The sequence below is a fragment of the Thamnophis sirtalis genome, unplaced genomic scaffold (assembly GCF_051295495.1).
Source record: "Thamnophis sirtalis isolate CommonGarterSnake01/CBP01778 unplaced genomic scaffold, rThaSir2_p1.2 scaffold_14, whole genome shotgun sequence".
NCBI lineage: Eukaryota > Metazoa > Chordata > Lepidosauria > Squamata > Natricidae > Thamnophis > Thamnophis sirtalis.
This window is the reverse complement of record NW_028261394.1, coordinates 47829940-47843853: the sequence shown is the minus strand read 5'-3', so window position 1 is coordinate 47843853 and position 13914 is coordinate 47829940. Positions and strand designations below refer to the sequence as shown.

Below are 13914 nucleotides of genomic sequence, written 5' to 3'. Positions count from 1 at the left end.
ATCCCGGCTGAAATTATAAGCAGGTGGCCTTCCCTTCCAAACACCAAATCCTCATCAGCTTTTAGGGAACAGCTGGCCAGCTTTGGTTAAAAAAAAAAGGGGAGGGGGTACGCTGTTTGCAAATTAAGGGAATGCTTCCAGTGCAGCCAGAAAAGGCAAGTTCTTCTACCTCTGTGTCCCCTTTCCATCCCATAAACAGGTTAACAAGTTCCACGAACTACCTGGAATTTAAAAGATGAAGCATGAAATGAGAAAACATAACACTCAAAAAAAAAAATGGTCCGAAATAGGAATTGCCGTGGAACCGCAGTGGAAAAGAGCCTGCCCAGATTGTGGGATGCGAGGAGCGAATAAATTTCATAAATAAATGAATGAATAAAAGCGTCATCACTGTCTCTTTACATGCTGGACTTGCCAGATGTGTTTCGTTGGTTACTGGTTGCCTTGCCCGCTGCTGCGTCTCCATGGGCCACAGAACACAAAATAGGTAGGGCCTTTTCCTCTGGTTCCCTCTGAGATACCATTAATGTTCTTAGACCATTCACGGTGCTTCCTTTTACCTCTCCACTCCATAGATATGGAGCGGAAGCAAGACTGAAGCAACCAGGAAGGCGTCTGGCCCAGACTTCGAAGGGGAATGGATTGAAAATAGGTAGCTGTGCTGTGACAAAAAGCCTAGCTGGAGTTTGGGGTAGTTCTCTTGAGTTGTCTTGGAATGAGATACCCCCAGAGATCCGGACCTTGCCCACTCTCATGGCCTTCAGAAAAGCGGTTAAAACCTGGCTGTTCCGGCAGGCCTGGGGGCTGTTGACCTCACGGTTGAGGTCCAGCCTCGATCAGATCGAGTGCCATGTGTGATGTTTTTAAATTTGTCTTTCCTTTACTTTTTTTTTTACTTTTGCTTTGTAAGCCGCATGGAGTCCTTTGGGATTGAGCGGCCTATAAATTTTATTAATAAATAAATAAATAAATAAATAAATACGGTCTAAATCAAGTAAATTCCAAAAAGAATCCTTCGTATGCAACAAGTGGAGATTTGGGGTGAATGATACTGGCTTCAATTTCAAGATCAAGCTAACCTCGTTTGCCTTTCCAGAACAAACATAGAAGCTCAGATGCCATCGGTCCAGAGCCTTTGGCACACGGAACCCAGTTCCAGGTTCTCCACGCCCTTCCAGGGAAATCCTTCAAGGAAAGTCTGAGTAACAGCAGAAGTGCCACACTCCGAGTGTTTAAACTTCCTGCCTTCTGCATCTTTTGGGGTCAAAGTGTTAACTTTGCTTAAACTTTTTAAAAGAAGAGAATTTAATGCCAATGTTTATAAACCGGGCTTATGTACACAAATTTAACCATATACATATGGAAGAAATTCAGCTAACAGATGTCCCAAAAAAATTCTTCGGAAAGCACTTTGGGAAAAAAAATGAGGGCAAACGGTTTGCTAGTCTCGCTCGGGAGAGGCTTATGTATAATCCATCACGACTGCATCCTGCACGGAATGGGACAATGGGAAGCAACGGTCGGCATGCAAACCCATGCGTGCAGAAGCAGTGGCTGCAGAGCCTAGCTTCAATGGTGTATTTTTACACACATACCACCACACACAACATCAAGGACCACACGAGAAAGCTGATTTTCTTTTCCCCCCCAAACACATACGGACATGCCTTAAATTATATCGTATTTTGGGAGCAGAGGAAAAACCGAGCCTGAACTGCGCGCGGGGAAAGCAGTTGTAGAGCACCAAAGGGCCAGTCAAGAATGAATACTTACTACTTGCACTTGGCCGTCCTCTCCTATCTGGTGAATCTGGACTTGCTGGGCGTTGGCCAAAGCATAATGAAGCGCCTGGGGTTGGCTGGCCTGGATTTCACTCGGGGCCGACACGCTGCTCTGCGCACTCTCTGCAAAACAAAGCAAAATTCCCGGGGTTTATCACAACACAATCCCCATCTCTCATCAGACCCAACGTCCAGAGTAGATTTCTGCAACTTGGAGCATTCTGAGAGGAGAAGCGTCCCCAGCTCTGGGGAAGATGAGGCTGGAGAGGCATAGAAAGTCATGTCATACGTGCTGCGGCGAAACAGAAGTGATCCATCGCTTATTATTAAAAAGACCAAAGTGTGAACCTTTCCATGTGTTACTTCATTATTAAATGATAAACTGCGGTGTTACTGAAATCCAGGGATAACATCGGCAACATCTTTTAGAAGGCAAGGTGTGTTTTGTATCTGCAGGTGGCACAGTGGTTAAATGCAGCACTGCAGGCTACTTCAGCTGACTGCAGTTCTGCAGTTCGGCTGTTCAAATCTCACCGGCTCAAGGTTGACTCAGCCTTCCATCCTTCCGAGGTGGGTAAAATGAGGACCCGGATTGTTGTTGGGGACAATATGCTGACTCTGTAAACCGCTTAGAGAGGGCTGAAGCCCTATGAAGCGGTATATAAGTCTAACTGCTATTGCATGTGAGAGAGAGATACACAAATATCCTTTAACTCCATGGCAGGAGCTGAATTCCCCCCGCCCCAACTTTGTTTTATTAACCTAGAAATGGTTCCAGGTTAATTAGCAAAGTTTCCAACTGGGAAAGCGGGACTTTTCCCCTCGGCCCTAACCTTCCTTTTCAGCTCACTGATTGCCTTGAATCCATCCAATTGTGACTTCATTTTTCCAACGGGCTGTTCAAATGTTTTCCACGAATTAACAGTTAATCTGGAGGCCCAAATCTGTAGTTCCGAATATTATTTCTCTCCCCTCACTCTGCAACCGAGGACCAAACAAACAGAACTGAATTAAGGGCATCAAGAAAGTGCCTACTTCTTCAAAGAACTGTCATTTTTAAAGAGTCCATTTATTTGAACAGCTGGATAAGATGAAGGGGGAAAAGAAGGCGAGGCTTAATAAGACCCCATTTGCAAGGCATGAGCTACCTAAAGTGGTCCATTGTAACATATAATTCTCTCATTTTATTCCCAATATGTCTCTGGCCCTCCTAGATTTTCAAAAGCCTTGATGTTCCATATAGGAACAAGCTTTGAGAGTTCATCCACAAATCTCCATGCCTGATTCTTACTATTAAAAAAAAACTTTGCCTGCATAGTGCCTGCATAGAGCCGAGGTGGCGCAGTGGTTAAATGCAGCACTGCAGGCTACTTCAGCTGACTGCAGTTCGGCGGTTCAAATCTCACCGGCTCAAGGTTGACTCAGCCTTCCATCCTTTCAAGGTGGGTAAAATGAGGACCTGGATTGTTGTTGGGGGCGATATGCTGACTCTGTAAACCGCTTAGAGAGGGCTGAAAGCCCTATGAAGCGGTATATAAGTCTAACTGCTATTGCTATTGCTATTGCAGTTCGGCGGTTCAAATCTCACCGGCTCAAGGTTGACTCAGCCTTCCATCCTTCCGAGGTGGGTGAAATGAGGACCCAGACTGTGGGGGTGATATGCTGACTCTGTAAACCGCTTAGAGAGGGCTGAAAGCCCTATGAAGCGGTATATAAGTCTAACTGCTATTGCTATAGTGGTGAGTCGTGCACTTTTGTTCAAATATGCCAGGGAAGGACAGGGCCTTAGAGCGATGGATGCCGCAGACCCAGTCCAACGTTGCGTGTCATGTTGCCGAAACCTGTATATGAATGAGTGGGAATGGTGCGTATGGTATTTTGGGACTGAACACACACCAGGAAAGGAATGCAAAGCACCAGCAATGCAGAGCTTTACTTGATTATATTTCTGTCACATAGTTTTAAAATGCTTCGTGTCAACATTGCCAATTTTCCCTTTGCTGAGGCCTTCTTATTTTGGACCCTGTGGAGAAGAGGTGGGCAGGATGACCCCAACCGAGGATGGCTAGGAATCAAAGCAATTAGACTCCAGAATGCAGCCGCGCGAGCGATTGTGGGTGCACCAAGGTACACCCACGTTACACCTATCCTCCGCGAGCTGCACTGGCTACCTATTAGTCTCCGAATCCGCTTCAAGGTGCTGGTCGCTACCTATAAAGCCCTACATGGCATCGGACCTGGGTACCTGAGAGACCGCCTCCTGCCGATTACCTCTCTCAGACCAATGAGATCGCACAGGTTGGGTCTCCTCCGGATTCCATCTGCCAGCCAATGTCGGCTGGCGACTCCCCGGGGGAGGGCCTTCTCTGTTGCAGCTCCGGCCCTCTGGAACGAGCTCCCTGTTGAGATCCGGACCCTTAGTACCCTCCTGGCCTTCTGCAAAGCCACCAAGTCCTGGCTGTTCCAGCAGGCTGGGGGGAGCTGAGAAGTATCTACCTCCACGGAAATTGTGAATGTTGGTTTTGTTTTTAATATGTTGTCTTTGTCTCGTTTCCCCCCTTTCCCTTGTCTTTTGTGAGCCGCCCGGAGTCCTCCGGGAGTGGGCGGCATACAAGACAAATAATAAATGGAAGAGCCGAGGTGGCGCAGTGGTTAAATGCAGCACTGCAGGCTACTTCAGCTGACTGCAGTTCTGGAGTTCGGCTGTTCAAATCTCACCGGCTCAGGGTTGACTCAGCCTTCCATCCTTCCGAGGTGGGTAAAATGAGGACCCGGATTGTTGTTGGGGGCGATAGGCTGACTCTGTAAACCGCTTAGAGAGGGCTGAAAGCCCTAGGAAGCGGTATATAAGTCTAAGTCTAACTGCTAAATAAACAAATAAATAAACAAACAATACAAAAGGAATTGCTTTCAATATCCAGCAAATCTCCCCTTCCTGCTTCCATGCTACTTGAGCTCGCAAGCCTAGGAAGCATCGTGATCCAACTTCAATTAGAAATATGGTCCCTCGAGTGCCTACTGGCCAAAAACCGTCCCAGGGACGGATGGATGGACGGACGGATGCTTTTCAGTAACGGCATTGGAGCAACCCTGCGCGTTTGTTTGCAATGGAACAACACAGGCTCCTGTTTGTCCCTGGCCAGCTGCTTCCTTTACAGATGTTAAAAGGCTATTTTTACATCTGCCAAGTGAACCGAGGGACTGCTGAATACCACAGGCATAACACTCACACTAATGTCACGCGGCCAACAACGGCCCTCTCCCGAGAAGCAAGCCTGCTCATAAACAGAAAACTTTTCGGCATCTGGCTGCGGAGTCGCGACCTCAAGATAGGAAGGGGAAGAAAAGGCTTTAGTGGGATCTAAACCCCAAAAATCATCATCCATCATTTCGGAGATAACTGCCAGATGCAACAGCACCTTTGAAAATAAAAAGAGCTGTTCGTGCGTTATTTTAGTATAAACAGAAGATAACCGCGCGAGAGAAGGATACGCCCAGAGATGTAGAATGCAAACTATCTAACCTTCCTTTTTTTAAAAAATAAAATAAAATGTTGAGGTGTTAAGAGAATTCGTGACTCGTATGAAGGCCATGGGTTGAGCATGGGTTGAAACACTCATTCTGCAGGAATCCTCCGTTCAGCTGACTGCAGTTCTGCAGTTCGGCGGTTCAAATCCCACTGGCTCAGGGTTGACTCAGCCTTCCATCCTTCCGAGGTGGGTGAAATGAGGACCCGGATTGTTGTTGGGGGCGATATGCTGACTCTGTAAACCGCTTAGAGAGGTCTGAAAGCCCTGTGAAGCGGTATATAAGTCTAACTGCTATTGCTATAATCAAGCCAATGTCCCAAAAAACTCAGCCTTGTGCCCTAATGGTGGTGCATTTAATAATTTTTTTAATAATCTGTAGCGTCATTCCTTCTGGGTAAGTGCTGGATACTCAGAATAATCAAACAATTGCGCAGTGAACTCTTTGATTCCAAAATGAGAGGATAAATTTCTCCTAAATCAGTGTTTCTCAACCTTGGCCACTTGAAGATGTCCGGACTTCAACTCCCAGAATTCCCCAGCCAGCGAATGATGGCTGGGGAATTCTGGGAGTTGAAGTCCGGACATCTTCAAGTGGCCAAGGTTGAGAAACCCTGTCCTAAATTCTAGGTTGGATCTCTCTCTGACAAGTTTCCATCCATTACTTCTTGTCCTTCCCTCTGGGGCTTTTGATATTAGGCTGACCCCCTTCTTCTCTGCATCAGCGAAATGTGATCAGCGGAATGCACATTCACATCAGTGAAATGTGCATTCCGGTTTGGGCACTTGGTGCCGAAAAGGTTCGCCGTCCCTGGACTACACGTCCTGAGGTTCCTCAACCTTTCGCCAGATGGTTTAGTCTCCTGGTCATCTCTGTGGCTCTTCTCGGCCCTCTTTCTAGAGGCCCAACATCAGGCCTCCAACAGAATCTCAAGGCAAGAAGGGAAAGGAGAGGAGGAAGGAAGGAAGGAGAGAAGAAAGAGGGGAAGGAAGGAGGGAATGAAGGAGAGAAGAAAGGAGGGAAGGAAGGAGGGAATGAAGGAGAGAAGGAAGGAGAGAAGGAGAGAAGGAAGGAGAGAAGGAAGGGGGGAAGGAAGGAGGGAAGGAAGGAGGGAAGGAAGGAGAGAAGAAAGGAGGGAAGGAAGGAGGGAATGAAGGAGAGAAGAAAGAAGGAAGGAGGGAATGAAGGAGAGAAGGAAGGAGGGAATGAAGGAGAGAAGGAAGGGGGGAAGGAAGGAGGGAATGAAGGAGAGAAGGAAGGGGGAAGGAAGGAGGGAAGGAAGGAGGGAAGGAAGGAGAGAAGGAGAGAAGGAAGGAGAGAAGGAAGGGGGGAAGGAAGGAAGGAGGAAAGGAAGGAGAGAAGGAAGGAGGGAAGGAAGGAGGGAAGGAAGGAGGGAAGGAAGGAGGGAAGGAGAGAAGGAAGGAGGGAAGGAAGGAGGGAAGGAGAGAAGGAAAGAAGAAAGGAGGGAGGGAAGGAGGGAAGGAAGGAAGGAAGGAAGAAGAAGTAGGATTGTTGTAAGATAAGATTGGTTTATGGGAGGGTAAGGAAGCAATTTCAAGTATATTGTCAACTGTAGGGGAGAATAATTGTTACAAATACATATTATTAATATCAGTATCAGATCATATAATTGTGAATGTATATATGAGAAATAAAAATTTTAAAATTAAAAAAAAAAAAGAATCTCAAGGCAAACATGCGGCCAGCCTTAAGGCATTATCTCCTCCTCTCCATGGCTTCAATTTTTATTGGAGACAGCGGGGTTGGCAGGCCAGGCTGAAGAACTGAACTTCAGCTGGTAGAATAGAAAAGGGGAGGGGAAGAGGCTAAGGCCAAGGGGTGGGGGGGCTTTGGGAGAATGTTGGAATGTTTAAAATAAGACAGGAAAGGAGATAGTAAGGAGAGCAGAGTCAGCCGCCTGAGATCTGTTCCTGACTCCTGGAAAGGGCATCTGGGGAACCAGTGCCAGCCAGCCCCGGTGCCAGCTTCCTGCCTCGAAAGGGCATCTGGGGAACCAGTGCCAGCCAGCCCCGATGCCAGATCCCTGCCTCGAAAGGGCATCTGGGGAACCAGTGCCAGCCAGCCCCGGTGCCAGCTCCTTGCCAGCCTCCTCTGGAAAACCATGAAAATCGAAACGCAGGAGGAGGCTGAAGCTGCGGCAGGCTGAATCGACTCCTCCAAGCACAGAGTGGAGCCTATTTTTTTTTTTTAGAACTGGCAAGGGAGCCAAAAGAAATGTGGGGGAACTTTCATTAGTTACCGCAAAAAAACTAGTACATTGTGTGACGGTTGCAAAGCTGCTCAGCCAATTAAGCACAGAGCGGCCCTTAATTAGTGTCCTGGGCTTGTGGGAGGAAGACGGGAGGAGGCTTGAAAGTTGTAAAGCAGGCAAAATAAAATAAAATAAATGGTGCTCTTCAATCTCTGCTTCCTGCCCGGAGCGTGGAGGTTTTTACAATTCGTTTAGTGACTGGTTTGAAGTCACAACGGCACAACGGAAAAGTGGCTTATGACCATTTTCACACATTTTCAGACTGTTGCAGCGTCTCCATGGTCCCGTGATTAAAATTCAGACTCTGGGCAGCTGACTCGTACTTATGACGGTTGCGGTGTCCCCTGGGGCCCTGCGATCCCCTTTTGCGGCCTTCTGATTCACGTAACAACCGCGGGACTAACTTAACAACTGCAGGGATTCACTTGAACAACTTTGGCAGGTAAGGGCATTAAACGGGGCCACGCTCAACCTTAACAAGTGTCGCGCTTAGCGACAGGAATTTTGGGCTCAAGGTCGTAAGTCGAGGACTACCTGCATGGTCTCTTTTGCCCTGGGATGTCCACAGGATGAGGACGAAAGGGCCAGGGGGGGCGGCCGTAACCGTTGAATCAAAGCTTGGCCTGCTTATGTGCGCATTGCCGTCTTGAGTTTTGAGCCCTCCCTGCAGATGCTCCGTCCCGCTGGTCCCTTCCAGGCCTCCTCTGAGCTAGATCGGCTCTCAAGGGAGGCTGGGATAGAAACGCAGGAGCTTCTGAGTTATGCCAGGCGCCCTTTCCCTCAACCCGTGATGGCGAGCCTATGGCACGCGTGCCCAAAGTGGCACACGGAACCATGTTGCCTGGCCTGCGTGGCCCCGCCTCTTCCTCTTCCGGGTTTCTGGCGTGCTTGCGCGTGTCACGATCAGCTGGCCTTTGCGCATCCCGCAGGGTCAGAAACCGGAAGAGCTGGGCTTCCATTTTCCGGTGTGAGCATGCACGCTGGCCAGCCGATTGGTGCGTGCCCATGCGCGGCAGTAACCGGAAGACTTGCTGGCCAGGAGTTCATTTTCCAGCGCACGCATGGCCCCTGGGCGGCTCCTCTTCCTGGCTGTGGCTCAGATAGCAATAGCAATAGCAGTTAGACTTATATAGCGCTTCATAGGGCTTTCAGCCCTCTCTAAGCGGTTTACAGAGTCAGCATATTTCCCCCAACAACAATCCGGGTCCTCATTTCACCCACCTCGGAAGGATGGAAGGCTGAGTCAACCCTGAGCCGGTGAGATTTGAACCGCCGAACTGCAGAACTGCAGTCAGCTGAAGTAGCCTGCAGTGCTGCATTTAACCACTGCGCCACCTTGGCTCTCTGCAGTTAGACTTATATCCCGCTTCATAGGGCTTTCAGCCCACTCTAAGCGGTTTACAGAGTCAGCATATTGCCCCCAACAACAATCCGGGTCCTCATTTCACCCACCTCGGAAGGATGGAAGGCTGAGTCAACCTTGAGCCGGTGAGATTTGAACCGCCGAACTGCAGAACTGCAGTCAGCTGAAGTAGCCTGCAGTGCTGCATTTAACCACTGCGCCACTGCGCACGGCTCCCTTTTCTGCACTCGGTGCCGAAAAGGTTTGCCGTCACCTCCCTTCAGCGGTGCTGCCGCCCATCTCAAGGGGCAAAAGACCACGGCTGCTTCCAGGCTCCTGAGAAAGAACTCTTGAAATGCACCACCTGCATTCGACCCGTTAAAAGCAATTTGGGACATGGATCCTTTCAGGAAAGGAGGGAACCCGACTGAGGTTCCGATGTCGGCACAAGCATTTCTCTCGCGTTTCCCTGCAGCCGCACCACAGGGTCAGGCGGCTCCGACCGTGGCGTCCTTCTAGGAAACAAGGGAAGTTCCCTTTACACGACAGGCGGACGAAAGATCCCGAGTCCCCTGGCAAGGGAGCCGTTTGGCTGAGCCCCAGTCCACATCAAAGACGTGGGCCGGGATAAGTATTTTTCATTTATTGCTCATATGCATGCATTTTTATTTGCTGTGCGGACTGGAGCTCAACCAGCTCTTTTGTTCTCTTGCAAAGCTCATTTCCAAGGCTGAGTGAGATTTCCAAAATATTTCCGATCAAACCGTTCTTCCTCCCTGTCCAAAGTGGTCACCACGAGTTCAGTCTAACTGGCTGGGAGATCAATGCTGGAAGATGATAAAACGAAGGGAGAGGAGGAACAAGGGCAACCTCACCGGCTCACTGAGGGCAGGCAAATTGGGATGTGGGGTGGACTAAATCAGAGGACAAGACCTCCGACCCACAGACCTGCCCTCATGGGGTCCCAGATCCCCTACACTATGCTAGCATCTAAATACTGTAGGGCAGTGGTCTCCAATCTTGGCAACTTTAAGACCTGTGGACTTCCACTAGACCAATTAGATCCCACAGACTAGGCCTCCTCCGAATTCCATCCGCCGGCCAGTGTTGACTGGCGAGTACCCGGAGGAGAGCCTTCTCTGTGGCTGCTCCGACCCTCTGGAATGAACTCCCCGTGGAGATTCGTACCCTCACCACCCTCCAGGCCTTCCGCAAAGCCCTTAAAACCTGGCTGTTCCAACAGGCCTGGGGCTAAAGATTCGCTGCCCCTATCTCGAATGGTATGATTATTGTGCTTTTAACTATGTATAGTTTTGTGTTCTTGTTAAACTGTTTGCATCCCCCCCCCCTTCCCTTTGAGTTGTGAGCCGCCCTGAGTCCCCTTAGGGAAAAGGGCGGCATACAAATGAAATAAAACTCAAACTCAAACTCAAACTTCAACTCCCAGAGTTCCTCAGCCAGCAAGGCTGTCTGAGGAACTCTGGGAGTTGAAGTCCACAGGTCTTAAAGTTGCCAAGGTTGGAGACCACTGCTGTAGGGGATGACCAGGCTGAGTGGAGTCAAATGTGTTATCAGTTTGGAATCTCTACACCCTGTAAGAGTCTTAAGTTCTCCTCCACCACCTCTCCCCCCCTTGAAGTCCATTGGCTCTTATTTGGAGCCAATTTGCCTTGAACTGTTAGTAGTTCAGATTCTTGTAAGTAGCCGGAAATAAACTTGCAGCGCTTTTGAACTCTATCCTGGTTCCAGGTACGGAGAAATATGAGATTCTCCAGCTTCAGGGTGTCTTTAAAATTGCACACCACACCTTTCGCTGAGAAACCAAATTAGGAAGGGAAGAAGGGCAAGTGGGGAGGGGATTGATTCCACTGCTGTTTCTATCTATCTATCTATCTATCTATCTATCTATCTATCTATCTATCTATCTATCTATCTATCTATCTATCTATCTATCTATTTCTACGATTTATAGGCTGCCCAATCCCGGAGGACTCCGAGCAGCTTACAACGAAGAAGGAAAAGGTAATAAAAAAAATGAAAGTAAAAAAAAATTAAAATCAACACGCATACATTCGTTATGATCGGGGCTGGACCTCAACAATGAGGTCAACAGCCCCAGGCCTGCCGGAACAGCCAGGTTTTCACAGCTTTTCTGAAGGCCATGACAGTGGGTATGGTCTGGATCTCCGGGGGTAGCTCATTCCAAAGGGTCGGAGCAGCCACAGAGTAGGCTCTCCTTCGGGGAGTCGCCAGCCGATATTGTCTGGCTGACGACATCTGAAGGAGGCCCCACCCTGTGGGATCTCACCGGCCGCTGGGAGGAGTGTGGCAGTAGGCGGTCTTGCAGGTATGCTGGCCCTAAGCCATGTAAGGCTTTAAAGGTGATAACCAACACCTTGAATTGCGTCCGGAGACCAATGGGGAGCCAGTACAGCTCATGGAGCACAGGTGTAACATGGGTGTACCTAGGTACACCCAATATCGCCCGCGCGGCTGCATTCTCATTGCAGTCTCCAAACACTTTTCAAGGGTAGCCCCATGTAGAGTGCGTAAATGGCAACTATCAGGTTATAACAGTTTCCAGTGGAAGCTATTTGGCTCATTCCTCGCCTCCAATACATGGGGGGGGGGGGGAATGATTATTTAGAAATATACCCCAAAACAAGAAGGCCAGTGAGCCTTTGGATGGGAAAAGAGGGGTGGAGGTGTGGGAATATTACCTGAGCCGCTGTACGAGGAAGAAGAGGGTGTCCGTCGCGAAAAGCTTTTTACGGCCAGGCTTTGGCCTCGCTGTTTCCGCCGCCAGGCCGTCCGGCATTTCGAGTCTATACTCTGCTTAATCCGGTACCAGTCAGACTCTGTGATGCCGAATTTATAGAAAAGGTGACCTGGAAGGCAAAGAAAATAGACTGATAGCAATAGCAGTTAGACTTATATACCGCTTCATAGGGCTTTCAGCCCTCTCTAAGCGGTTTACAGAGTCAGCATATCGCCTCCAACAACAATCCGGGTCCTCATTTTACCCACCTCGGAAGGATGGAAGGCTGAGTCAACCCTGAGCCGGTGAGATTAGAACCGCTGAACTAGCAATAGCAGTTAGACTTATATACCGCTTCATAGGGCTTCCAGCCCTCTCTAAGCGGTTTACAGAGTCAGCATATCGCCCCCAACAACAATCCGGGTCCTCATTTTACCCACCTTGGAAGGATGGAAGGCTGAGTCAACCCTGAGCCGGTGAGATTTGAACAGCCGAACTGCAGAACTGCAGTCAGCTGAAGTGGCCTGCAGTGCTGCATTTAACCACTGCGCCACCTCGGCTCTTCCCCACAATTGTGCTTGGTGTCTCCGCTGTACAATTCAACAACTGGAAAAAAATCATTATTCCCTCTCTAATTCTGAGTCTTAAAATGATGACGGAATTGTTCACTACTCTACAGGGAATAAAATTGGGGGCCTTTGAAAATATGCCCAGAAAATTGGAGAGAAACCACTAGAAGAATTCAACCTCCAATGTTAGAAAGGGATGGTTCTACAGGATACCAAGCAGCCCTTGAAACGCCCGGACACAAAATGGTTATTTTGCATGTATTATAGGAGGGGATTTCGACATTTGCAAGCGGGAGTATCCAGGCTTAATTGACAATGTTCTTGTTCTCATTTAATGTAACCCGAATCGCTGATTTATGGGAGCAAGTTGGCGATTGGCTGGAGGTTGGGAAAGGATGCTGAAAAAGCATTTTCATTAAAAGGAGAGAGCTGATTAATGTGAGGACCGCTTTGGTTTTGGCGCAGGGATAAAACCCAAGTGTTTCATGCTCTGTGAGTGTTATGGCTTCGAAATGGCCAGCCGGCAGCTTCGTTAGCTTAGCTTAAAATTTCTCATTAGAGCTCATCGGGAGGGGCCGTTATGAAAAAGCTCATAACAGTTTCCAGATTTAACACTCAGGCTCAATATTAGCAATACGAGCCTGGCAATGTTCAGCCCCCGCATCGATAGCTTTTATTAGTTAATTTCTCTGCCGGAGGGGAATAAATATTTTGGAGCCGACACAAAAATAAAACACCCAGAAAATACGACCGGAAATTTTAGCGTTCAATATGAGAAACGCACCGAGGTATTCCAAGCAGTTCACGCAGCAGGACCCCCGCGCAATAGGGGAGCCGAGAAAATGATAAGAACTGAGAGGCCGGATTACGACAATTCTTTGGAAGGGTTCTGGCTTTTCGGGTGACACAATGTCAGTTATCAGAAGAATAAATGCCGTAGTCACATATTGAGAGCTGGAGTGGTCAAGCGTCCCTCTCTTTGAGGCGGGAGGGGACGTTCCTTTGATCGACTAATCTCAACTGGATGAATCCTGCAGCTGCAACTCACCCCTCAGCTTCCACAGCTGGAGTTCCCACAAGGCGAAAATTAACACAGGCAGCCCTCGGTTCACGACCGCAATCAAGCCCAAAATTTATGCCGTTAAGTGAGTTTTGCCCCATTTTTAGGACCTTTCTTGCCACATTGGTTAAGTGAATCACTGCAGCTGATAAACCGTGTTAGTAACTCGGTTGTTAAGCGAATCTGGCTTCATCAGAAGGTCGCAACCTTGGGGCACAGCAACGGTCGTAAGTGTGAATTTCGATCACTTTTTTTTCCCGGTGCTGTTGTCCCTTTGAACGGTCACTAAATGAACGTTGTAAGTCGAGGACTACCTGTAAGGAGGGGGAAAGCAGAAAGCGAGCAGATGAAGGGAAAGAGGCTTCTTTCCGGCCAACCCAATTCCAAGACGTTCCCCATTAAGCCCATCGAGGTGGGAGGTGGGCAACTGTGGCCCCTTTACAACCTAAGGACTTCAACTCCCAGAATTCTTCAGCCATGCTGGCTCAGGAATTCTGGGAGTTGAAGTCCCCAGGTCTGCTTCTCCATCCTAAAGTCAGCAAGGGAAGGGCCAATCCCACCTGACAGGTTAGGTGTGTGTTATTTCGGGGAGAATTGCATGGCC

General features: G+C 48.7%; 1 protein-coding gene across 2 annotated transcripts in view; it reads right to left on the bottom strand.

The window, feature by feature from the left end:
* BANP (BTG3 associated nuclear protein) overlaps nt 1-13914 on the bottom strand; it is a 116322-nt gene that overhangs the window by 48530 nt on the left and 53878 nt on the right. For both annotated transcript variants that reach the window (XM_087728603.1, XM_087728604.1), the window contains exons 8-9: nt 11644-11811; nt 1774-1904 (exon numbers count right to left, since the gene is read on the bottom strand). In XM_087728603.1, the coding sequence (XP_087584729.1) occupies nt 1774-1904; nt 11644-11811 (299 nt within the window). The remainder of the gene's footprint in view (nt 1-1773; nt 1905-11643; nt 11812-13914) is intronic.